Raw genomic sequence first — 26,264 nt, 5'->3', positions numbered from 1 at the left:
GTAGTTAAGGCATATCAAGAGTGAAAAGTATTTCTACATAAAAAATGAGATAGTTTTTTGTTGAGAGGTGAACTTGTCATCTAGAGGAGCCAATGGATGAGGTAAAGCTCACATGATCAAAGCTTAAGAGTAGGGTGCTACCTTTGCTTGAATTGTTTTAGTTGAAACATTCACTTAGAATTGAGAGAAGTAGAAGGGCGAGTTTAAAGTAAATGGGAGATGGAGGTGTTTGAAAAGGAGGGAGCTCAAAAATTTAAGTTATGATGCATAGTGCATTTGAAGGGGAAGAGAAAAAAGTTTTATTTTACCAAATCCTTAAATAAAGAAAGTTGGCACTAGGATATTGAATAAGCTAGTTTGGAGCATATAATGTAAGGACCAAAAGATCTAAGGTAGGCTATATTTGCTCAATCTAATTGTTCACTTTGTACTCAACTTAATAAACATGTATGTGATACTTCTTATGAGATGTTAAGGCTACTAGATTAACCTGGCTTAATATATTATCTATACATATTAAGCAAACATAATAGAAGTCATAGAGTTATTGCCAGGTCAAGCGTGCTATAAACTTTTAAAAGAAGTTAGATGATCGATGTATTAGTCTCTTAAAATGAACAAGATAGATTCAAGGGTGAAATGCTTTATTACAATTACACACCATTAAATCTTGTAGGGCATATAGGAAATGCCATCTAGTTGACACATGAAGTGGAACTATGCACAAAGCAATTAATAAATGGTTTGAGGTCTTCATAGAGGAGGAAAAATGTTGTGACAGCTTGAGAATGTTGCAATGCTACCATTTGGTTGGGTGGCAATGATTTGAATTATGCATCTCGCATATATGGGAGTGGTTATTGTAGTTAGATAGATACCTGTTTCTTTTTAAGAATGCCATGAACGTGTGGCATAGGAATAACAAATGCATCTGAGAATGCTCCTCAAGGGAAGCACATGAAGAGATTTTATTTGATGCAACTTGAGCTTGAGCTTACTAGAGATCGAATGGGATCTTCTTCGACAACGTCTCGGATGAATTATGCACCATGGATATATGGAAGTACTAATCATGGTGGATAGCAGATGTGCATTAGAATGCTCGTGAGAGGAAGCAGAGGGAGAGATTTTGATGCGCAACTTGAGCTCGAGTGTTACTAGAGACCAAATGGGATCTTCTCCTTCTCAACAACAATATATATTGGATTGGATGGATTGTGGCTCCATACGTGTGTGGGTTGGTGGACTAAGGAGTCCTCTTCAACGTTGACCTACGAAATCTCCAATATATAGTATTCGTCTAAGGGTAAAATGGGGATACCGAGCCTTTCAACAGTTAAGGGTGCTCCCAAATTCCTGTGTGGAAGTAAATTTAATTTTAATATTTTTTGACTATGTCCATTTTCTCTTCCCATGGTTCTGCTTTTCCTCTTTTACGCTTTTCCCTTTGGAGCTTTTGTTCTGCTACTCTCTCTCTCTACCTGTCTGCCTGTGGCTATGGTGACCAAGGCCCTTCCTTCTCTCCTGTCTCGCCTCTAGCCATTGCCTCTCATTTCCTCTACCCTCGCTCGTTCCTTCTTTCTCCCCTCCCCCTTCCCGGTCTCCATCTCGACTCCTGCTCACTTTCCCTTTAGCTGCTGCTGCTGCCTGAGCTTTGATCGCCGTATCCCGACCAGAAAGGACGGCATTTGTTCTCTCCCTCCCCATCCATTGCTGTCCGCGCGATCATCTTCGACGCCTCCGGGGCTGCAATTCGAGGGCTCCAATTACGCCACGGCAGCAGATTAGGGCTACACCGCGATCTCCCGTGGTGTTCTTCTCATTTTTTCGCCTAAATGCAGGCTTCGCATTGCGTGATCGCGCCCTAAATTTGCTCCCGCTCGTAAGTAAATTTCTGTCTCCTTCGAATTCCATGACGTGCGTATTAAAAAAATGGACAATTTTACTCAAACAGTAATCGAATTTTTGCTACACACACACACACACACACACACACACACACACACACACACACACACACACACACACACACACACACGATCATCATCGCATGATACGCCATTTTGGTCGAGCCTCAATCGAGGCTTGATATCACACTGCATGTGTGCCACACATCACGTCAGATACCAACAGTTGCCTTCAGGGACCCAATGGCTTTCTATCACTCTCCTGGCGACGAGCCAAATACTCCAGGGGCATAATAGTATGTCTTATCGCAATATGGTATCATCTTGTGAAGCTCTCTTGCAAATTGCGAGGGCTGCCTCACTAAAATGCAGCCTTTTCACGGCCGTGCAGCATCCGCACATGAAAATGTAATTGTGTTTTTCTGTTCATCCTTGCACGATTTGCTTGTTTAGTAATAACATGTTGTTTGTCCAGATTTTCAAGGATTGGTCACACGATCCTGCTCACTCTTTGAGTGTGCTGGTGCATCTCTTTGGACATGTAAGTGTATGAGGAAAGATAATGGCAGCGAATCCTCGCAATGAAGCTACATGTGGAAGCACAGATGGGGTATCGTTTGGATACCCAAACACACAAAGAAATCATTTTGTAGGTGGTTCAACCCTTGATAGGGGACCTAACTTTCGAGAAAGTCATGATACTAGGACAGTAGTGCAGGGTGCAGCAGGAAGCAGTGTTGCTTCAAGCAGTGCTGGTGATCTACAGTCTCTTTCACAAGTTTTGGCTCTGGAATTGATACCATCATGGGAACAAAAATATGCACGACAGCAGTTGGAGCTGAGAAGGGCCATGCTAGCTGCCACTGGAGTGTCAAGTGAAGTGCATGGAAACTTACAGCCCAAGCCTCTCGAGCAACAAACTGTAGAAGAGCTGAAACGTGTCAAAGCTAGCTTGTTGGAAAATGCAGCTAGGGCCAGGTACTTGATCTTTTAATTTCAAAGCTGGGATTTAGTAACTTTCTATCTTAAGGTGTTGTGAATATTCTATGCCAGATATTTAAAAACGAAAGCCTTTAGAGCAAGATCACTATATTTATGTGCTTATGCTTTTGTAACAACCTTTCAGGGAGAGGTCTCGAGGGTTGTCAGAGGCTACATCAAAGCTTGACAAGTACCGAGCCTCTAGGAAGCGAGTCCGTAGTGAGGCCTTTGGTCAGGAGAGACCAATGACATCTTTATCAGTGGAGCGCTCGATGCCTGCAGGAAACTTGGTAAAGCCTAGTTTGTCTGCATCCCCTAATCACATTGCTGACAGTGGTGCAATGAAACAGGAAGAGAAAAACAAAGGAGGTGTTGTTCCAAACAAGCGAGTCCGTACATCCATGGTAGATGTAAGGGTAGGTTCTTGAATTTCTTGTGCGTGTTTACTTAAGAAGACTTTAGAGCTTTGAATTTTTCTCTCCACAGTGGTTATACCCTGCTTGAATTCTTCAATGTGAGTTCTAATTATGCAAGATTAAGGTAACTGCTACAACTGCATAAATTCCAGACTGGCTTGTTTCACTATGCAGCTCGATGGGCGAACAAGCACTTCAAATTTTCAGAGGCCTACTGGGCTGGGTGATCGTGATCGTGATTCTTTCAAGTCAAGCAGTTCCATCCCCACTTTGGTAGAGGAAAAAGATCGGCCAGCCTCTACCAGTGGTGAAGGCTGGGAGAGAAGCAAAATGAAGGGTCGACGATCAGGGACCAAGTCTGAGTCTCTTACACCACATTCTGCAAATGGAACTACAGAAGTAGAGCGGGACCACAAGTGGGGGGCCCAACATCGGAGCATCACTGATAACCGGTGCAAGCCGAGTGAAGGTCACGGCTTTAGGTGAGAAATTTTATAACCATACATATGAAGTCCTTTTTCTTCTGGTTTGGTGAACAATAAGGGTTAGAGGTATGCAAAATGTGGATACATTAATGAAAGAGGTTACCCATGGTGATTTTTTAATATCATTTTGTGATTTGGTAAAATGTGGAGGGTAAGCCCATGTTAGAAATTTTGGCTCATACAAGTTTCTCAACAATGTTGGTGATGCTCAAGACGCTGCAACAACAGAGCAAGGAAAGGTCAATGACTGTTAAGTCCTTGATTTGTCGTATCCAGATTCCAATGCTTTGTAGCACACATGATATGTGCCATGGTTTTCCTATTTCTTTTGAAGAACATAGTTGCGTGAGTACCCAATTACTTATCATGCAGGCATGATTTCTTGATTTACTAGGTAGGTCCTCTAACTCTTGTACTTTGTTTATGCCAATGCTTCAAGCTGGTGCATTTCAACATGGATTTGCATATACTAAGATCAGTTCAGCAGTTTGGGCATTCATCCACTTCTTCCCTCAGACTTGTCTTGGTGTCGATGTGTGTTTCCAGCATGTGTCTCAACTAAGTCTCTTTGCACAGTTAGTGGTCCTTGCAAGTTGTGGTCAGGTTATCGTATGCTTTTGTGGATTTTCCCTTGAAGACAGACAGTATCAAGTGTCAGAATGAGCAAGAAACTTGTCAGAAAGGCACCTGGACCATGGTATTTAATTGGCCAATGTTTGGACATTAAAAATGTCTCTAGACAATCATTTCATGGTTAAAACTTAGAAGTGCGATTTTTTATAGGGGCTTTGTACATGGCTCAGTTAGCTGTTTGCTATAAATCCCGTAATGCAGGGTAGGCAAATGAAATATTTTTTAGCGTTTAATGCAGAGGGCGCAGATCTACTTCTCCGTGTGAAGCCTCTCTTGATCTGGCAAACTTCACATTTCCTTGTAAAGATTTTTTTCTCAGATTCAGGGCAGCCAGAAACGTTAGAACAAAACGTTAGAAACGTGTTTCGTAAGTTTCTTTCAAGAGGGGGTAAAATAAGAAACGCGGGTTTTTTGATATAGGGATTTTTAATAGTTTTAACTAGGGAAAGAGGTTCTAAACCTCTATGGAATTGGTGCACAGATCACTTGTTGTACGCGTGCGTAGTGAATGCCGGAAGGTCCCCAAGAACAAAGAACTCTACAAACTTTCTTAATTTCAAGTACAAAGCAAAAGCAAATTTGCACTACATGAGACAAAAAGACCAAATTGGGTGCAATTTCCCCCCATGCCTTGTGTTAGCGCTTCACAAGGCATGTATTTATAGATTTATTTATCTTTAAGCTAAAAAATAGCCCACTTTACAAATAGCATGCTTTTGCTTTTGCGTTTGTGTTTGCTCAAATATAAAGTAGGGCGTTTGGGTGTCCAAAAGTCGGGCTGTGCCTAAATATTAATATCAAATAATAAAGTATTTAACCGAGAGCCTATGCGCATACAAAGGCCTGCTCTCTACACATCAACTGAAGCATTCACAATTGTTAGAAAATAATTAAATAAAACCCAACAAAAGTGAATACCTAGCAGTCTTTAGCTGCAAAAATAATTAAATAGGTTGGAACTTTGTCCTAACCTTAATTTAATTCGAGTGCGCACTCTAAACTTGTAAACGCCTATTAATTTAATTACTATTTTACAGAATCACCCGTTGTGGAATCACTCACATGCACATTAAATTAATCTGATGTTCGAAAAGGACAGGCGTCCCCATTAGCTTTTCGCACAAGGAATCCACCTTGTGTACGAGCCTCGGCAAATAAATAGTTTTATGGAATCCACCGAAAAACCTCACGGAATCCACCGTGGAATATGCCTCCTAGCATCAAGAACTCTCTTAAACAAAGAGTAGCCAATTGAGCTTGAGTGATAATAGAGTCAATTGAGAATAATATTGTACATATCCATGAACCATTATTGACTTGTCACTTATGTCAAAGTTAGTTTTTGGACAAGCTATACTATAGTTTAGAACTCAAACATTATGATTCATATATATCATACAAAGAAAATTGAAATAAACATGTAAATAGCCTATCTACAATATGGACAGAGTCAAATTGCAATATCATGATTCTCATTTCAAAACGAACTCACAAAATGTCAAAATCAAGAATGAATCATAATATATCATAAAAAACTCATAAATGAGACTAAAGTCGTATAATAATCAACTCTTAAGACAAAAATAGATATTAGATTGACAAAATCCAATAACTAAACAAAATCACAAAAAAATCAATCTCTCATCCAAAATCTTGAGCTCTCAAGAGTCATTATACATCATTAGTATCATGTTTAATATTGCCCAATAATTTTTATTAAAAAAACCATATTTTGGGTTTAAACTCCAACAACCTCCCCCACCAAACCACGTTTTTTACTCTCAAACGTTTTGTACTTTAAGAAATGTTTCGTAAGTTTTAAATCAAAAGAAACACGTTTCTTATTTGCTATGCTCAAATTGCAACTCCATTGCATATTTTGATGAAAAACAATGTTAAGGTCAAGTGAAAATTTATGCTTCCATGAATTCAAGTATGCTGCTAGTACAGGACTGACTTTTTTCTTGATCTTGTGAAACATCTTGTAGTACTTTATATTTCTTCAAGATCACATTGGAGGAGTCTTAAACTAGAAAGCCATCTGATAGCCTTTGAAATTAATGAAAAGGAATGAGTTGTAGAGATTTATACTTTATCATACTACAAAGTCATTGTTTGTACTTGGATTTCATATTGCTTCTTCTTGAGACAAAAAATGCGATTGTGGGTGGCTTATCTTGTTGATTGCATGTAATTGGATATGATTTTGCTTAGATGGAGAAAACGTAATACCTATGCTATATATGGGAATTTTTAGCAGGTTTGGGGAAACTTGTAATAGGAAGCTCCTAAGCCTCCATTCTATGAAAGCTGTTTTGGTGAAACAAAAACAACTATGTTGTTAGAGACTTTTGGAAGAAAGCCATGTGAGATGAAAAAAGGATCGAAGTTCAGCTCAGAGTGCAGTAGACAATGTGGAGAGTGAAGCACGACACCCAACGCAATAGACTGAAAGAGTGTAATTTGAAAGTACAAAGTACAACCCTTAAACCTTAGGGTTGTAGGGAGTGTTCACACCTGAACATGATAAGTGCCCGTAAGTGTGTGACATAAGCACATACGAAATAAGACAATAATTTTGGGGGAAAAAACCTCTCGTACCGAGAGTAAAAAGTGCCCCAGTGTCCTATTGAGCTAAAACACGCTTTTCACCCGATTAGCATTCTTAAACAGCCCCAAAACATACTTAATTAATGAAAAACCCTAAAAAGGGGAGTGGTCCGAGAGAGTTTCAGTGGTCTCCCAAAAACCCTATTTTTTGGGGCACCCTTCTATATCTATAAATAGACAGGCTGTCCCCATTCAGCCCTATTCCATCTATGCAGGTTTCTTCTCCATGTGCAGATTTCAACCATCAGCCTCCTCCCATGTGGCTATCCAGCCCTTGTGACTGCTGCCACTCCATCTGTGTTTTCTCTTGTTGTTGGCGCCTTCATCCATGCTAACGTTAGCTGGTGGTGACATCATCATCTGCTGCGATCTGATCATCTAGTCATCGCTAGCCACATTAGACATTGTTTCAGCCTGCATTTGCACCTGTGTAGCCTAGACGTCAGTTGTTCATAATCTTGCGGCAATTTCAGATCTGCGTTTGCTGTCTGGGATAGTCACCAACCATCACACACACTTCTACTGTTTGCATTTATTGATCAACATCTACTCTCACTTGCGTTTACAACATCTACCTCCTTCTCAGACACTCCAACTAGTGGCCACAGATTTGGGATCTGTCTCCGATGGACGTCACACTCCGACATTGCTTTGCCCTTGAGCACATTGTACACTCTTACATTCATTTACAGCATTCATTCACTTTAGAGTTGTGTTCTCTCTCTCCCTTCTTCTGTTTGTGTTTGAGTTTCTGTGTTTGAGTTTTGAGTTTTGTGTTTAGGGTTTGAGTTTTGAGTTTTGTCCTTTGTGTCTGCGTCTGTCTCTTTGTGTTTCTGTTGTGGTCATACACTGTGTGTCCTCAGTGCAAACCCTAGCAGTTTTCTTCACATGTCCTACTGTTCACTGACACTCCTCTGTGAGCATAGGTGTAAGTGAAAACCCAACAAACCCCCCTGGAGTGAAGAGTGATCAAAAGTACAAGGATCATCCGCCACCAAAGGAGATCAAATTTAAAGCATTGTGAAATGCTTCAAATTTGTCACGGGAAAGAGCTTTGGTGAAGATGTCTGCCACATTACTGGTGGTAGGACAATAGACAAGGTTGATATCACCTGCATGTAGCCTCTCTCTGACAAAGTGATAATGTATCTCAATGTGTTTCGTGCGTGCATGAAATACTTGGTTCCGTGCCATTGCAATGGCACTCTGATTGTCAGTGAACAAGGGAGTAGGCTTTGTAATAGATACATCCAAATTAGCTAGCAATCGTCTAATCCATATGCATTCAACTGTGGTAGTGAAAGCTGCCTTGTATTTAGCTTCACATGACGATGTGGCAACGGTGGGTTGTTTCTTGCTAAGCCAAGATATACAAGATGAGCCAAGAAAGAAACAATTGCCACTAGTGGAGAGAGGTGAATCATAATCACGAGCCCAATCAGAATCACTGTAAGCATGTAATTGTAATGGTCCCCCCTTGGCATAAAGCAATCCAAGAGATCTAGTACCTTGCAAGTAACGAAAGACACGCTTAACAGCTTGCCAATGTGACATGCGTGTGGCTGATGCATATATCTGCTCAGGGCTGAAACTGCAAATTGTATGTCCGGCCTAGTGTTGCATAGGTAAATAAGACATCCAACTGCTGGAGCATATGTATGTATATAAAAAAAAATCACTGTCATCATGTAATGACATCTTTAGTCCAGGTTCACCTGGCACCAACTGACCACCAAAACCCAGTTGGCATAACTTAACACAACTTTTGCATTTAACACCCACTGTATTCTCAGGGTCCTTGGCCCATTCCCATGAAATAACTGCCATGTGCATCACATGTGCTAAACAACCTTGCACATTTGATTAATAACTTAATCAAATGTTACTAGCAAGATTAAAGCATCTCAAAATTTCACGTCCTCGTGACACTACAACTTTCGTGACACCACCTTCATTTGAGCTGTCTGGAGTGGGATTAGATGAGGAAGTGTGACCTCCACACCATGTGGAGTCTCTGCACCATCTAATCCATCGGTAGTGCCTAATGTGACCCCTACTTCATGCATATATACTACCTTTGATGCTAGTTGGGATCCAAAGAACGAAGATTTATATGCATTAGTGGCTCAGGGTTTCTTCCATGATGATAGTTTTTTGTACTGCTTGGTTACAGTACATCAAAGTGATGTGCAAGATTGGTGAATATGGTCCTTCCTATATACCTCTTGTGAGAATGCACAGATCATCAAAAGCAAGAAAGGGAAAGCGTAACATGAATAGAAAGGCATGAACACAAGAACACAAGAACTAAGAATAAACAAGCAATGGAAACCATAGATGAAGCATGAGATGTACAATAATACAATATTAACAGGGCATTGATGCTTCCAATCTCCCTCTCCAAGGATGCAAGATATCACGATACAAAATTTGAGAGTGAAGATGATATATAGGCCTCAAGGTTAGACAGCCTCATGTTAAGACTTTAGACAGCTGAAACAACCCTAAAAGAGTTGCCCAACTGGCTCTAAAATGCATCCAACTCAAGGTTGATCAAAGTGCCTGAACCCCATGATATGTGCCAATCAACACCCTCTCTTGCATCATGTGTGATCAATATAATAAAACATACAACAATGGGGAATATACAAGCCCGTAGGTCATGCACAACCCTGGTACTAAGCATTGACAAGAAATCAAACATGTCTTTCGCTATCTTAAAGGCACTCAAACATTGGGCCTCTTCTATCTTAGAGGCACTTCTCTTTGCTTGCATGCATTTATAGATAGTGATGGGCTGGTTGTTTTGACACGCGAGTGTCCACTAGTGATAATTGTTTCATGCTTGGTGATTCATGTATCTCTTGGCTGAGCTAGAAGTAGTTTACAATGGCCATATCTAGTTGTAAAGATGAATATAGGGCAACATTTAGAGGTACATTGGAATGTGTATAGCTCTCTTTTGGTCGATCTTAGTGTGGGACCACAGTCATCCACTCCTATATTATATATGCTGATAGCTAGAGTGCCATGGTAGTTGCAAGAAATCCAGTTTTTCATGCTTACACTAAGCACATTAAGGTGCATTATCATTATGCAAGAGAGAGGCTCCATGTAGGGGAGATTGACTTGGTTTATATCCCTTCATAGGACAACTTGGTAGATATGTTTATAAAAGCTCTCTTTAGAGAGAAAATTGAGGCATTTTGCAAGGCTTTAGGCTTATTGCCATTTGGTGAATGATTTGTCTATTCCCTATATATGTTCACATCATCCACTCGAGGGGGTTTGTTACACTTGTCGTGTTCCTCTGTAGCCCTAGTGCGAGTGTGCTTTTATCCATGGGTACTTTTTACCTTCTACTTGGAGAAGGGCTTTTTCCTTGTACAAACACTTGTTAGTGGGTGTGGAAGGGCTTTTCCTTGTACAAACACCTTTTAGTGGGTGTGGTACTTCAATACCTTGGGATTGTACTTTCTATTAGCAATCATGATTGTCATGCCTTGTCATCTCCTGCTTGTGAGCCTTAGTCTGAGTTAGATGAGGACTAGGAGGTTTGACTTATCTTCACCTGTTTTGACGGAGAAGGTAGCTCATTCTAGAGTAGTTAGTTTATTTCCTTTCAATGCATTTTCTTCTACAGTGGGGGTTTTATGTGCATTTCTCGGGCAGTTTCTGCATACTTAGTTTGCCTCACCTATTGGACATTGTCCATTATTCATAGGATTTTTTAAAGCACATCTAGCATTTTTACCATGCTCCAGCATTAAATGTGGGTTGGCCACTTTTTTGGTCTAGATTGCTGGTCGGCCAGTTTTTGGGTTATTTCACTATTTATAGTCTTCCCCACTTAGTTGGCAGATCATCTTCCTACTTCCTTGGCAGGTGCACACTTCAACTTTGGACTTCAACTTTGGCATCTTCCTCCATCTCCGATGTTGCCATCATCATGAGCTTGATGTATTGCCCTAATTGACATTGTGGGCTGCGTGCAAGGACTGATTAGTCCTGTATTTGGCATTCTTCCCTTGTTCACTATAGATTTCTTTATTCTTTTCTTGTAGCCTCTCTTTGTTCCTTTGTCTTTGTGTTTGTGGTCCCTTTTGTTATGCACTCTCACATGGTATCATTGCCAAATGAGAGGATATAGAGCTGGTGGAGCTGCAGCACTCCTTTTATTGCTGAGGTGACCACTACAGAGTTTAGGCAACCATCCCAAACTGCTCAAGACACATCACAAATCTGTGTTTTGCTGCACACAGCAAGTTCTTTTGCAGGTGGCATGTTTTTCCCCCTCTCTTTTGTGTTTTGTTGTTTGCATCATCAAATGCACACTTTGGTGGAGTAGGCGCCTAACTAGATCAGTAGTAGGCGACAAGTTTTTGCATCATCGTTTTCAGCAAACACAACCTTTTGTGAGCAAGGGACAATTACTTTCCTCCAGGCGGACCATCTACATCACGTCCTTCGTGATCCTATAGCTGCTCTCCACTATTCTAGGGCCTATCTAGTCCAAACTCTCTTGTGGATATCGAAGATGTCTTACAACGAGTTTTGCGGCTTTGATGATACAAGTGATGAGCCTTCTCAATACTCCTTTGAACGGCAGTGAAATTATCGCGAAAACTATCGCATAGATCGTGAAGATTGGAGGTCACCTAGCCCATTTCTATGGGATCCCTCTCCTCCCCATTCTCATGTTTCTTAGAAGGCCCGTTTTGCTGGCCTCAAAATGCCATCCATGGCACCCTCTATACAAGTGTTTGTACTCCCTTCTTTACCCAAAGAAGATTGGCTTGATGGTTCAAACTATTTGCTTTGGTCGTGTAAGGTCGAGTGTATCCTTGATACCTTCAATCTTTGGGAGTTTGTTACCCACCCTATTCCCCATCCAATGGAGGATCTCAACGTTGGATCATCAAATGATCAATGGATTGTGTGGCGGCTGGCCTTATGGGATTAGCTCAACTCTAGAGCTCGATTTTTCCTCTTTATGGGCTTATAGGATTTTGTCCTAGTGTATGTGTGCAGGTTGTGGAAAGCAATGGAAGTGTGGACGAAGCTTGTTTCTTTGCATAATTAAAAAACATTTGCCCATTGGATTACTCTTAAGAAGAAATTACAAATGCTTGCTGTTGACGATTCTCCTTCCATGAAGGATCATATCAATAGGTTGGAGGATATGAGGCATGAGCTTGCATCCCTTGGTAGGATGATCTCTTTAGAGGATATGGCCATGATTCTTTTGACTTAGTTACCGTCTCCCCGGTTTGATGTCTTCAACATCAGTCTTCTTACATTGAGAACTTGTGCGAAGCTTCTATGGAAGGATTGCCCTACTTGTTTTGGAGCATGACGAGCGTGCCAAAGAGGTTGCCAATGGATCCACCTTGACCAAAGCTTTTGTTGCAGGTTTGGAGTGGGGAAGAAGTAGAAAGGGAAGTCAAAGGCTAAACAATAGGAGAGTTCCTTAGGTTGTGAATCTAATTTGGAGAAGCTTAAATGTCCATATTGTGGGATGGAAGCATAAGAAGAAGTACCCTCACCTTCATCCAAAGCAAAGGACGGAGCTAAAACATCAGAGCTTGCTACCTCTACTCTAGCGGCTACCCATGAGTTAGTGTTCCTTCATATTGTTGAGTTGGAGGAGTCTTTTTCAGTGGTTGCCTCGTCTTTTGAGCAGCCTAGGCTGGTTGATAGTGGAACTTCAGGTCATATGACTCCATGAGATGATTTGTTGTAGGATCTATGCCCTTTTGAGGGTTCTGTCATTGTTGGTGACATTGTATCAGTGCCTATTAGTAGTGGTGGCACTTTGCCTTTGTTTTCTGATCGCATGTCGAGCTTCCTTTCATAGGCCCTCTGTGTTCTGCTTTCCACTCCTCTTAGTTTATGGCCTTACTAGGCTTGGTGTCCGGGTTGTGTTCACCAAGCAAGCCGTTTGTATTGAGGATTCTTCTATAGGGGCTGCTATTGCGGCTGTTTTTGGGTTATTTGGCTATTTATAGCCTTCCCCACTAAAGCCCTCTTTCTTACCAACTTGTCACTAGAATGGCTGAAAAGGAGAACTCGCAATAATGACGGCTTGCTTGATGAAGACAACTTAGGTACCGAGTCCAGTAAGGCCGCCATGAACAGAGAGAGTGGGAAAGCCCAAGTCCAAAACATGTAGGACCTCTAAAGCAGAGCTTGATGGATGGTCAGGTAATAATGGCAAAATGCCAACACCACTAATTGGCATTGAGCAAACGTTACCAATAGTGACTATACCCTTAGATGGACGAAGATCTTGTAGTAAATCTCCTTGAGGAGTCATATGACTAGAAGCACCATTGTCAATGAGCCAAGGCCGTTTCGAAGATGAGAGAACTGATGAAGAAGGCTCCTCCTCCTCATGAATGTGAAGGAACATGGACTCATGTGTAACAGTGGATAAAGAAGTAGAGGAGGGATCAAATGTTTTGACTCCATCCTTTTCTCTTGGACAAAGGTGAGGGTATTTCTTCTAGCACTTCTCCTTGGGGTGAGTGCCCTTCCCATAGTGTTCCCATAGTGTGGGCATTTAGTTCGCTTTGAATCTGTGTCAAAGCTTGAGGAAGACTCTGAATGATGAATCTGCTTTTTTTTTCTTGCTCTTGGCCTTCTTGTCAATTGTCCTTATAGTTGCCCCCTCCTGAACCTGTAGTAAAAGCCTTAGTAAGGTTGCATCCACTAGTACCAATCTCCTTGAGTTGCTCTTAGTGCTCCAAAAACAAGCAGTGCTAGCTCTTCCCATAGAAGAGTCTCTCGAACCTTGGAGGTAAGCAAGCTGGTGTATAAGATATCATACTTGGGAGATGACAATTGAGTAACGAGAATCATCGCCATGTCCTTTGATGAAATTGTCTTGCGAAGGGATGCAAGCTCATCCTACTTGTCCATCTTGTTGATATGATTATGTATAGAAAGGGACTCATCAATAGAAAGCATCTGAAGTTTCTGTTCTATGGTGATATAGTGGGTAAAGGTCTTCTAATGGTACAAAGAAGAGAGCTCTGTCTACGACTTTGCTACGGTTCAAAGTCTGAGCACATGCACAAGGACAAAATCTTACAAACTCATAAAGAGAAAAGATTGCGCTCTAGAATTGAGCAAATCCCAAGGGTTGCTTGTTTCATTGTAGAACCAATGTGGGGATCCTTCATTGGACGGGGGAGTTGGGGTAGTAAGAAACCTCCACAATCGAAGGTGTCAAGGATACACTCCACTTTGCAGGACCAAAGGGGATAGTTCACACCATCAAGTCGATCTTCTTTGGGGAGAGAAGGAAGCACTGAAATGTGAATAGAAGGAGCCATCATAGCTATATGAGGACTTGTAGTATGGGCCGTGTGAGAGAGAGATAGAGTAGGGGAAGAAGGGGGCTTTGATTTTCTCAAGCTATTAGAGTGAGAATGAGGCTTTGAATGTTGATCTTCATGTTGTTCTTCATGACAGTTTGACTGATTTGACCACCTATCGGTGGAAGACTAAATGGTCCCCGCATTTAAAACATCAAATCTGTCAAATCGGTAGCCACAACTCTTTAAAAGAACTTGCAAGCACACTACGAAATTTGAATTTTGGTGTCGGGATGCCTGAATGTAGGGTAAATCAACTACATCTTGCAAAGGGAAGTTGTAGTTGCCCCGCACACTTCATAGAAGGCATGAACAATATAGAAAATCTGTGTTCTTCATGATAGGTTTGCTCCAAACAACAAGTGAGTGTGGTGTTCTCTTTGTAGAACCTTGGAGTCCTCACTGTGTGTGAGAAATTAGAATCAGCTATGGAGAAGAGAGAAACGAGAGAGTGATAATGAGGAGTTGAAGCAAGAGAGTAGAGTATACTTGCTTAATTGAAAAGATAGTGAAGGTATAACCTACGTTAGGTCAAGGGTTGACCTAACCAGCCCTCCACCGAGTGGCTAGACTTAAGCTAACTAACTCTAGTCCCTAGTGTCACTACTTTTAAATGTGAAGACACTACGTACACACACAGACACACACAAAAGTGTCCACACCACACGAATTACATGGGCATTGCCTAGAATTGACAAATTCTAACACCCCTCTCTAGTGCCAATGTGATAAAGTACAAGGATGATCAATCACCAAAGGGTAATAAGTGTAAGGACTTTCGAAAAGCCTCAAACTTCTTGTGTGGTAGTGCCTTGGTGAATATGTTTGCAACATTTTCTTGTGTGAGTATATGCATTAAGTTGATCTCTCGTGCATAGCATCTCTCTCTAGCATAATGGTAATGCACCTCAATGTGTTTTGTGTGAGAATGAAACACATGGTTTTGTGCCACTGCAATAGCACTTTGAATTTCAGAAAGAATGGGTGTAGGACTCTCCAATGATAAATGTTGATTAGCCAAAAATCTGCGCAACCATCCACATTCCACTATTGCTGTGAAAGCTACCCTACATTTAGCTCACAAGATGAGATAGCCACAGTAGGCCATTTCTTGCTTAGCATGAAATGCACGAGCAACTCAGAAAGAAACAATGTCCACTAGTAGATTGCCTAGTGTCTACAGCACCAGTTCAATTTGAACCATTGTAAGCCTGTAAGTGCAAGTCTTCCCTCTAGGAAATAATAACGCATGCGATTGAGCACCTTGCAACTATTGGAAGATCCACTTAATAACTTGCCAATATATAGTTTGTGGGTGGTGCATATACTTGCTCATTTGAGATATTGCATATTGAATGTTAGGGCATGTGCTACAAACATAAATAAGACAGCCAACAATCTAGCTGTAAATTGCAACATTAGACATCTCATCACTATCATGCATACAACTTTAAGCTTGGCTCCATAGAAGTGCACAAAGGTTTTCAATCTTGCATATTAAACCTATGTAACAACTTATCCACATACTGTGACTATGACATGATGATACCATGCTGATTTTGGGTGAATTGAATCCCCAAATAATAGTGTAGGCAGCCCATATCTGACATAGCAAATGCATGTTTTAATTCAGCCTTAAAATCTGCAAATTTTCCCTGGTCCATCAAGCAACATGTCATGTCATCTATATAAAGAATGATAATTAGCAAGTCCCCCCCTTCATTCTTAATCCATAGAGTGGGAGTAGCTGGACTATTTTTGAACCCTTTGCTTGCCAAATAAGCATAAATTTTAGAATACCATGCATGAGGAGCCTGTTTGAGACCATAAAGAGGTTTATGTAGCGTGCAGACCATGTGCTCTTTCCCCTTAACCACAAACCTTGGAGATTGTGACACACAAACATTCTCATGTAAATCCCCATTTAGAAATGATATCTTAATGTCCAACTAATGTACTTTCTAGCCCTTATTTGTAGCCATAGCAATGACACATCTCATTGTACTATTACGGGATGTAGGAGCAAAAGTTTCCTTATAATCTATGCCTTGTTTTTGCGTATAGCCTTTTGCTACTAACCGTGCTTTGTACCTGTCAATAGTACCATTAGCCTTGCGTTTGAGTTTAAAAACCTATGTTGTACCAATGGCCTTCTTACCAAGTGGTAAATCCACAAGATCCCATGTAGAGTTAGTGGCAATAGAGTCTAACTCAACTTGCATGGCTTGCATCCAATGTACATCTTACTGAGCTTTGTCCAAGGAAGTAGGTTCATCATCATCCAACAATGAGCTCATAAATACATGCCTATCACAATCATCTACTTCTGTAAAATCAGTCAAATTTGCCCTCCTTGCATCATGTGTTGCATGTCTAGCAGCCCTTCTAGCGCGCTGAGGTAAAAAGGCATCCATTTTACTTTCTTGGAGAGTACGTAACCGCCATCTCGAGACTGTTTTGGCTACATTTGCAGCAGCCCTTTCATGCTGTGCTACATTTTCCAGTCCATGTGGCAAACCATCATCAATATCCTGTTGTTTGGGAGCATGTGATGTAGCAACAACTTGCTGTATTAAGTCTATCTTGCCATTTACAAAAGGTAGAGACTTCAAAGAAAGCGGCAAAAGACCCTTTAAGACATCACCAATGTCTCGTGGGTGGCTGGCATTTGAAATTGATCATGTGAAAATGTAACATTTTCAGCAAATATTACATCCCTATCGACAAAAACTTTATTCGTACAGGCGGTAGCCCTTACTCTTTGAACTATAGCCAATAATATGCATTTTATAGCCTCGTCATCAAGCTTCCCACAAAGCTCTTTCAGAAATGTGCATAGACTATGCAACCAAACACCCAAAAGTAGTCAACTTTGGGTTTCTTGCCATGCCAAGCTCCAAACGATGTGATTGTCTTCAAAGCTTTTAGTGGGTGCACAATTCAACACATGATTTGCACATTGAAGGCTTTCTAGCCAAAATTTATGAGGTATCTCTTTGTTTTTCAGCATACAAAAGTCATCTCCATAAGAGTCAGATTCTTCCTTTCAGCAACACCATTTTGCTCAGATTTTGCCTTCAGCCAATACACCCATCTATACCAAGAGTAGTCATCAATAAATGTAATAAAGTAAAGATGACCCCAAGTGCATGTGTCCTCGTGGGACCACAAACATCAGAGTGAATAAGCTGCATTTTTCGGATAGCATGCATTACACCATCCTTTTTGAAAGCAAACATGTGCATCTTGCCCAAAATACATCCCTCCCATGCATGAAAAGGTGGAGCCTCCACTGGAGACAATGTTTCTACCATATGACATTTCTAAAGAGTCAGTGAACTCCCAAAACTCATATGTCCATAGCAGGCATGCCATAGCTCCGCATTTTGCATAGTGGAAGAAAGAGTAGTAACTGCCAGAGCATAATGAGATCATTCGTCATAGGTATCCAACAAAAACCGACCCTTATATAGGGTGCCGTACAGCCTGAGTGCATAATCCATCTCCTTGTTTTTGACAATGCATTTGTCATTCTCAAAGATGACTTGAAAGCCATGCTTATTAAAAGTAGAGATAGATAACAAGTTCTTTGTAATGCGAGGCACAAATAAGCCATCTAGAAGCATGAAATCAAAACCAACTGCAGCAATAAAAGTGACTATACTAGTGCCACATACATCATAATTGTTTTTGTTCGCACATATAACATGCTTCTGAGCAGGGGCTGAATCAAAGAGGTAAACAGACACTCCCAAAGTAACGTGCTTTGACACCCCACTGTCAAAATACCATGTTTGTTGTGTTTCAACAGCATTAAATGTTGAATCAGCCATCGAAGAATTGTAAATGCATGTGAGAAATGCATACCTTTCCACAAAGTTGGTTGAAGCATCACCATCAGTAGATTTGTTGGTTGATGTCTCTCGGATAGTCAAACTAGAGTCTTTCTTCTTCTCTTTGGCCAATATCTTCCTGCATTCATCAATATAGCGATCGGGCTTCTTGCAATAATGACATTTCTCCTTCTTTTTAGTATTTTCTGTGTCTTGGATATCCTTGTTTGATGGCTTTCCAGCATCACCCTTTTGCTGATTTTTTGCATTTTCCCTGACTTTTTCTTTGCCTTTGAACTTGGAAAGCATAACCACATCACATGAACGCAATGCAACATTCTTTGGAGTCTATTTCTCTTGCAACAAGAGGCCTTTCAACTCCACAAATGTAAGGAGCTGCCGCCCCTCGCTCAATGACAACATCAAAGAGGTGTGGAAACCAAGATATGACTCTGGAAGAGAGTTCAGTGTGATGTTTACCAATTCAACATCCTGAATGAACTCATCAGCATTGAGCAGCTGCTCACACAAATCCTATATGTGAGTGTGGTGATCTGTCATGCCCCTTATCCATGTTCACGTTGGTTAACTCTTTGTGGAGATAGGATATCTTGGTCTCATTGCATGCTGCAAACATACTCTCAAGTATATCCCATACTGATTTTGAGGTCCTACATGAGCGAATGTGCCAAATAATTGTCCTTTTTACTAACAAGGCAATGAAAGAAAGTGCATGTGCATCCTTTGAGTCCCATTTCCTCACATCCTTAGTAGGAGGGGGAGGAGGGCTAGCAACAATAGCAATAGAACTAGCAACTTGTCCTCGAGCATTACATTGAGGTGTTTGAGATGCAAGACCTATTGTTGTTGCAAATCACTAGTGACATAGTCCCATAGGTTCTTTGCCACAGGAAGGTTGTAGACCATAAAACTCGACAACAGGTAGTTTGTGCCATCAAGTTTGTCCTCTTGAGTGAAGACACCAAGGATGTTACTTTGATCATTATGTCCTTGACGTGCCATGCTGTCAATAATGGACAAAAATCTGTAGCCAAATACTTCACAGCTGAAGTATAGAGTGTACTCCTTAGAGTACCAAAAAGCCTCATGAGATTAAGATACAAGTGCCAAACTGTCATGAAAATACCAAAGTGTGCCCAACGTTACCAAAATCAGCACTTAGCTTGAAAATAACGACAATGCATTGCTTTATCACACGTGCCTCGAAATGCGTGCCCACAAAAGTACAAATTACAGCAACTTAATGCCGATTCTCACCAAAATTTATTGAATTTTTCCAATTTTTTTTGCTTAATTTAACTATAACAGCAAACAATCAAATGCTGCTCTATCACTTGTTTCTTGCCTTGGAGTGTGTGTTAGGCAAAAGCCCCAAATTTCTTTCTAAAATTCCTAAGAAATTGAAGAGATTTATATCTTATAGCTCGAATTTCTGCAGAAATGTCACCTCAAGATGTGTGCCAATAGTGAATAGCAGTTGGAATCTTCCTCATGATGTGTGTTGGAGCCTTGGGAACAAAAAGCCCCAAAATTCTTGCACAAATTTCGAGGAAATTTTGCAATGTCGGCTCTTTGGATGTTGAGATATGCTTAGGATGCTGATTTGATGAAAAGCCCTAATTTTGGGTGCCTTGGGATGTGCGCACAATGGTGGAGACCTTTGGGATTTGGTTGTGGCTCAATTGGCTAAGCGAGTAGGGGCGGAGACAGTTAGCTGTGTTGTTGGCAGTGCCAGATGCTGGCGGGGATAGGGCTGAGGGGGTGTAGCAGACCGCATTTCAGAGGGCAGCATTGCTTAGGCGCAAGCGTAGGAGTGGTGGCAGCGGCGATTGGCAGGCATAGGGAACATAGTAGTAGGTGGGGTGGAGCTGTCGGAGGTGCTGGCGCAGGAGGTGTGCGTGCAGGAGGCAAGTGACAGCTACCAGGGTGGTGGCGCTACTCCCAGGGTAGTGGGCGGTAGTCAGGTATTTATAATGCTTGGCCCGGACTCACTCATGAGCTGGTTAGACTACTCATCACCTCCTTGAATGTGCAAGAAAATAATTTTTTGTAAAGTATTCTTAAGCCATTACTGGAGTACAAGTCCAAAAACTTCTCCAAGGAGCTTGCTACCAGAGATCCATTGTTGCTAAAACTTGACTCTCTTATTTAAGAGTGTAAAGATCCTTGAGCTGCATTGTAGGATGATCAGAACCTACATGCCTCCCCTCTATGCAGTTGTAGCACAATCAAGTATTTCTGTTAGATGTTTTGCAGCATTTGTCATTAAGTAACTAATTGTAGTCTTGTGCTACATGCTCAAGGTAAATCAATGTACAATCAGTACTGAAGTTCAGGACTGCTAGCTTTTCTGTTTGAGTGTTAGTCATCAACATCAGTGCTTAGGCCAACTTATGCATCGGCTTCAGCACAACTTCAGCATATGTGTATAATGTTCAGGCCGAAGAACTATCAATAGTGCAGCTTTAGTCGTATTGCTGCTTTTTGTTTGAAATACACTTTGAAAGTTACTTCAGTATATGTTTTTAGTATCTTTCATTGGTTTCTTTACTTGTGTAGGTCTGGCCCAGTTCATGGTGTGGTATCCATGCATAAGATAGAAAGTGCCCAGCAAAATGCTGGGCTGGTAAGACCCTTGAACAAGATTGAGTCTGAAGGTTCACCTTCGATGGGGGATAAGGGAGATCGTGTAGTTTTCCCAGACAAGGAGCGGTCTCTCCTCAAAAGTGGTGTCAAGTAAGTTTGAAGCATTTTTTGGGTCTAAAACATCACTATTCATCCAGATGATTACTACAAGAAAAGTGGTGTCAAGTAAGTCTGAAGCATTTTTTGGGTCTAAAACATCACTATTCATCAAGCTGATTACCACAAGACCTTGAATTGGAAGCACCATATGTTAAGCGTTTTCTTGTGCGTATTGCAGGCTTTCAAATAAGGAGGATGTTCCCATGCACAGTCCAACTGCAATCACCAAAGCAAAGTCTGCTCGGGCACCTCGATCTAACACAGGGATTTTGGTCAATCCTACAGCACATACTTCAAGGCCTCCAGCTCCTGATGTTTGGGACCGTGCCCAAGGCAGGGCTCAACCTCCTGTTGGCCCAACAAATCGAAAACGACCAGCTCCATCCAGACCATCATCACCCCCTGTAGCTCAATGGGTTAGGCAAAGGCCTCAAAAGATGGCTCGGATAGCAAGGAGAATGAACTTGGTGCCACCTGTTTGTCCTGTTGGAGGCACAGATGACACGGTTCCTATGGGAGATGGCAACAATCCCCGTGACAGCAATGGTGGTGCTGGAGTGAGGGTTAGCCCCAGCATACCAACACCTGCAAGCCTGGTGAAAAAGCTTGCAAGTACTTCCACATTATCACAAGCCAAATTAAAATCAGAAAAGATTGCAACCTCAGGAGGACTCTCTGAAAGTGAAGATTCAGAAGGTGGAGATGTAAAGTCCAAGGAAAAGTGGAAAAAGCATGGTGAACCTGAGGCAAAGTTTGCAGTTGTTAACCAGAAGATGGCACCTGTAGTTATTCCAGGCAAAAAATCACGTATTGTATCAAAGGAAGAAGGCGGAGATGGTGTTCGGAGACAAGGTAGAAGTAGCAGAGGTTTAATGGCAGTTAGAGAAAGTGTTGCTGTGACTCACGTTGAGAAGGTGGATCCTGCTTCTAATGCGAAGCAATTAAGAAGTGCAAGGTCTGGGCCTGAGAAACCTCATGATGTGTAAGTCAACATTGGTATTTTCTTCTTACTAAATCTGTCAACACAGGGATATATGATGTGACATAGTGACAATATTTCTTTTTCTACAAGTTAGTGCAAAGAGCAGGATATTTATGGTCTTTGAGTGGAAGACTTTGGGAAAGTGGAATTTAATTTCATCTTCAAAAACTCAAAGATGATGTAACTACTCTGCAGAAAACCTGGAAGACCTCCATCCAAGAAGGGGACAAGTGATCGTAAAGCCTTAACCAGGCCACGGCGACCTGTGACCAATGGTTCTGCAGACATATCAGGTGTTGACAAAGTTGGAATGTAATAAATTTTTCTTTGCATTCAAGAGTGGTTCATTGATGTGTGACTTACCAATGGTTTTTGATGACACTTTAGGTGAATCTGATGATGATCATGAGGAGCTGGTCGCGGCTATTCAGGCTGCTGTAAATGCTAGTGGTAAGCTTGTTTTCTTTTTCTGTAATATACATTTATATGAGTTACTGCATGGGATACTATGATGATGCTGGCTAGAATTTATGGTTGCACGCCATAATATGATGATGATGCCCGTTACAAATCATGATTTCATCACTATGTAATTAGGACTTCAGTTATGTTAGCTGCTGGTCTTAATGAACTTGTATCATAGTAACTCCCACATATTAACAAAAACAAATTAATGGATCTGCAGCTGCAGCCTGTACGAATAGTTTTTGGAAAGAAATGGAGCCCTTCTTTGTTTACTTGACAACTGAGGAGCGTGAAAGTCTAAGAAAACAAGTGAGTAAACCTCCTGGTCTCTTCTGTAGAGTGTTTTGGGCAAGGGCTGACAATGGTTCCTTTGTGTAACTTTGCGATAATCAGGCAAGACAACTGGAAGAGACAGAGCTATTACTGGCTCGTTCAGTGGATGAATGTAAAAATGAAAAGGTATGGATTGGGAGTCCCTCTTTCTGACGGTTACCTCTGGTTTCAAGTCCATCCTAATGGTTTAAAAAACAAAAACTTTTTCATTTGGGCTAATCTTGTCTATATCCATTATTATTATTATTATTCTGCTTTGACATACTTGGTCCACTCTATCTTGCAGGATGTTACTGATGATACTATTTCTTCAGAACCCCTTGTGCGGAGTGTGGGTGGTAGGGTGTCATGCTTGGCAAATGGAAGCAAGGAGTTAGCTGGAGGTAAAGTTTCCATGATTTTGGATTTTTAACTAGTAAACCAAGTTTACATTTAGATGTCAGGAAGGCACTAACTGGAGGTTGGCCTGACAACAAAGGACCTCCTCTTTCACAAAGGCTCATAGCAGCTCTCATCATCGAGGTTGATATGGATAGCAGCCGTAGAGACGACGAAAGCCAGTCCAGAGGCTGTATAAGGCATGCATCTCTTCAAGGTTTGAGTGACAGCGAACAGATGGACCAAGAGAAGAAGGATGAAGATTCAGAATCAGACATGGAGGTGAGAAGAGGAGGTAACAGACAGTACAATGGGTGGGCAAAAAGTCCTCGATTTGATGGCTCCTGCATATCCAATGGGCATAGACAATGGGACTCGGAATCAGAACTTCTAAACTCTCCTGCCAAGGCTGAAACAAGGAAGGAGGATGGCCTACAGTATCCAGATTCAAATGGCCTAAGTAATTTGGACACAAATTACTGGAGCCTTGGGTTGGATGACAGAATAGCTTTGGAACTCCAAAGTGCAGGATTGTATCCAGATCCGGTGCTTTCTCTCTCCCCTCCCCTTTCCTTGCGCTCTTTTTTTGTGTTTGTATTCATGTGCATGTGCACCTTTTCTCAACGCTCATCTCCTTTGTTTAGTTTGTTTTAGCATGCACAAGTGCATAAAATTAATCTTGTCCATTGATGGTTCTTTCTAGCAGTGTTGTCTTCAGTCCATTTCCCCTTCTCTTTGCTTTATATTTAAGGGGCTCTTAACTAGTAATAGTTTCTAGAGCGCTGTTTAAAATTTTGACAAGCTGCATTGGTACTAGTGCTCTGTAATAGTGGCTGTGTATAGACTCTTACTGTGCCAGGTGTTTGAATCAGTCTATTTTGGGTTCAGGTCTAAACTCTATGTGCCCTTTCTCTTCTAATAAAACTTGCACATCTTGGCACATGAAAGCAAACTATCTTAGGACACAGACTGCAGTAGAGGGGGTTCATGTATAAGACAGTACTGGCAGCCTTTATCTGACAAAGCTTACTGTGCCTCATAGTTTCTGTTTTGCACATAACACAACCACCATAGCCATTGGGAAACTCTCAAAGAGATGAAAGGATTGGTTTCAACTTTCTCCAAACACTCAAACGTACAGGTACTCAGACTGAGGAAATAATTGATTTCCACTTTTCAAATACCTGACTATACAAAGAATATACGTGAAAAAGGTATCAGCAATGAACACACTTATTTTGCTTTTTGAAACTAAAAAAGGGTTTACGGTTTAAGAGCAGGTCCTAAAAAGGGACCCAAGGAAAACTAGCTTCAGGTTTAGACCGAAAATTGTATATTGTGTGCTGTTTAAATCTTGATAGCTATTAGCTAGAGTGGCATTGACTGTATTCTGCATCACTATCTGTACATTACAGGCAGTGTGCACCCTGACCCGTAATAGATGTGCTCTGGTGGTTTGTCAGTCATGTGACATAGTCTGCTGCGTGTTTATTCCACACTCACACATTGAGAGGGGGGAGAGGAGAGACATTAAAGCGGCTGCAGGTTTAGACCGAAAATTGTATATTGTGTGCTGTTTAAATCTTGATAGCTATTAGCTAGAGTGGCATTGACTGTATTCTGCATCACTATCTGTACATTACAGGCAGTGTGCACCCTGACCCGTAATAGATGTGCTCTGGTGGTTTGTCAGTCATGTGACATAGTCTGCTGCGTGTTTATTCCACACTCACACATTGAGAGGGGGGAGAGGAGAGACATTAAAGCGGCTGCAGGTTTAGACCGAAAATTGTATATTGTGTGCTGTTTAAATCTTGATAGCTATTAGCTAGAGTGGCATTGACTGTATTCTGCATCACTATCTGTACATTACAGGCAGTGTGCACCCTGACCCGTAATAGATGTGCTCTGGTGGTTTGTCAGTCATGTGACATAGTCTGCTGCGCGTTTATTCCACACTCACACATTGAGAGGGGGGAGAGGAGGGACATTAAAGTGGCTGTGAAGAAATTTCTAATGACATTGGCTGCTGCTCTTAACTCCACACTCGCATGTTAAAAGGAAAGACAGGAAAGATGCATAATAGGCAACATGAAACATGTTCTATTTGTGGACTATCTGCTCTAAAGCTGGATTCTGCTGATGAAATGAAGATGAGTCTAAAATGGAAACTGGACAATATATCTTTAAGACGAACAGGTCATATGTCCCTTGGTTTAGAATTTGGAGTTTGTCATTTGAAATGACAGCTGTATAGGGTGCTTCCTGTGCTGAGAGACTGCCGAATGGCATTGCACCAAGGCTGACATCGATGTAAGCAAGAGTGCAGTCATATCTCTGAATCATAGTTGCCAGGTACGAAAAGTACGGTACGGCACGGTGTCATGATGTTATGAGGACACAGTGTGAAAAAGTATGGAATGCATCATCATCCGACTTCTCTATTAATCTAGAGAGTCAATGTGATCTGAGCCATTAGTACTAGTGTGAGTTGCATGGATTATCCGAAAATACTAGATTTTTGGATAATTTTAGTCTATTTTTGATATTATTTATTGTAAAAATCCGAAAAAGTTAGAAAAAGCTTCTAGATTAGGATGGCATGCAAAAAGCTAGTTGCTTTTTCAGCCAATTAGGAGATTTTTCATAAAAAAGACAGATGGACGAAATCACGCACGTTGCGATCGCTGTAAACAGACTAAAAACTGTAGATTGAATTGAAAGAAGAGAAAGGAGTGATCTGGAAGATCCGTGAGCAGGTGTCCTGCGGTTTTATCCCTCTTTCAGAGGCAATGGAGCCATTAGATTTGGGTTCCGGGCAGCAGAGAACGAGCTGATTTTTTTGATCCACGTTTATGGTCTACGAAGGAGCTCCACGAGAACTAATGCCTAGAGATTACTTCTGAGTAGTGCGAAGATTCCAGGTTCTTTCAATACATATTGATTCAATTTATTGTGATTTGTTTTTGTCGTGTTTACCACTTGGGTATTCTCTATCTTCTCTTCCATCTCCTATCTCTACTTCCTTCTACTTCTGATCCCCGGTGGATACGACCTTTCGACAAAAACCCCTCTGACAACGGTACGATAAAATAT

At 41.3% G+C, this 26,264-nt stretch overlaps 1 protein-coding gene across 3 annotated transcripts in view; it reads left to right on the top strand.

Annotated features, from left to right (window-relative positions):
- The first annotated feature begins 1,411 nt into the window (after window positions 1-1,411).
- Window positions 1,412-26,264, top strand: part of LOC148033518 (uncharacterized) — a 49,717-nt gene continuing 24,864 nt past the window's right edge. Inside the window, exons 1-12 of one of the 3 annotated variants that reach the window (XM_087681467.1) lie at window positions 1,412-1,882; window positions 2,383-2,885; window positions 3,034-3,304; window positions 3,479-3,786; window positions 20,825-21,001; window positions 21,189-21,965; window positions 22,188-22,285; window positions 22,380-22,442; window positions 22,678-22,766; window positions 22,851-22,916; window positions 23,077-23,173; window positions 23,269-23,714. In XM_087681467.1, coding sequence (XP_087537593.1) covers window positions 2,470-2,885; window positions 3,034-3,304; window positions 3,479-3,786; window positions 20,825-21,001; window positions 21,189-21,965; window positions 22,188-22,285; window positions 22,380-22,442; window positions 22,678-22,766; window positions 22,851-22,916; window positions 23,077-23,173; window positions 23,269-23,714 — 2,808 coding nt within the window. In that variant the 5' untranslated portion in view covers window positions 1,412-1,882; window positions 2,383-2,469. Of the gene's footprint in view, window positions 1,883-2,382; window positions 2,886-3,033; window positions 3,305-3,478; window positions 3,787-20,824; window positions 21,002-21,188; window positions 21,993-22,187; window positions 22,286-22,379; window positions 22,443-22,677; window positions 22,767-22,850; window positions 22,917-23,076; window positions 23,174-23,268; window positions 23,715-26,264 lie in introns of all 3 variants that reach the window. The other 2 variants (XM_087681466.1, XM_087681465.1) reach the window with 2 other exon arrangements.

This window comes from Lygodium microphyllum, chromosome 7 (assembly GCF_053477565.2).
Source record: "Lygodium microphyllum isolate KBCC chromosome 7, Lygodium_microphyllum_v1.1.10, whole genome shotgun sequence".
Lineage (NCBI taxonomy): Eukaryota > Viridiplantae > Streptophyta > Polypodiopsida > Schizaeales > Lygodiaceae > Lygodium > Lygodium microphyllum.
The sequence above is the reverse complement of the archived record's forward strand: the minus strand, read 5'-3'. Positions and strand labels throughout refer to the sequence as shown.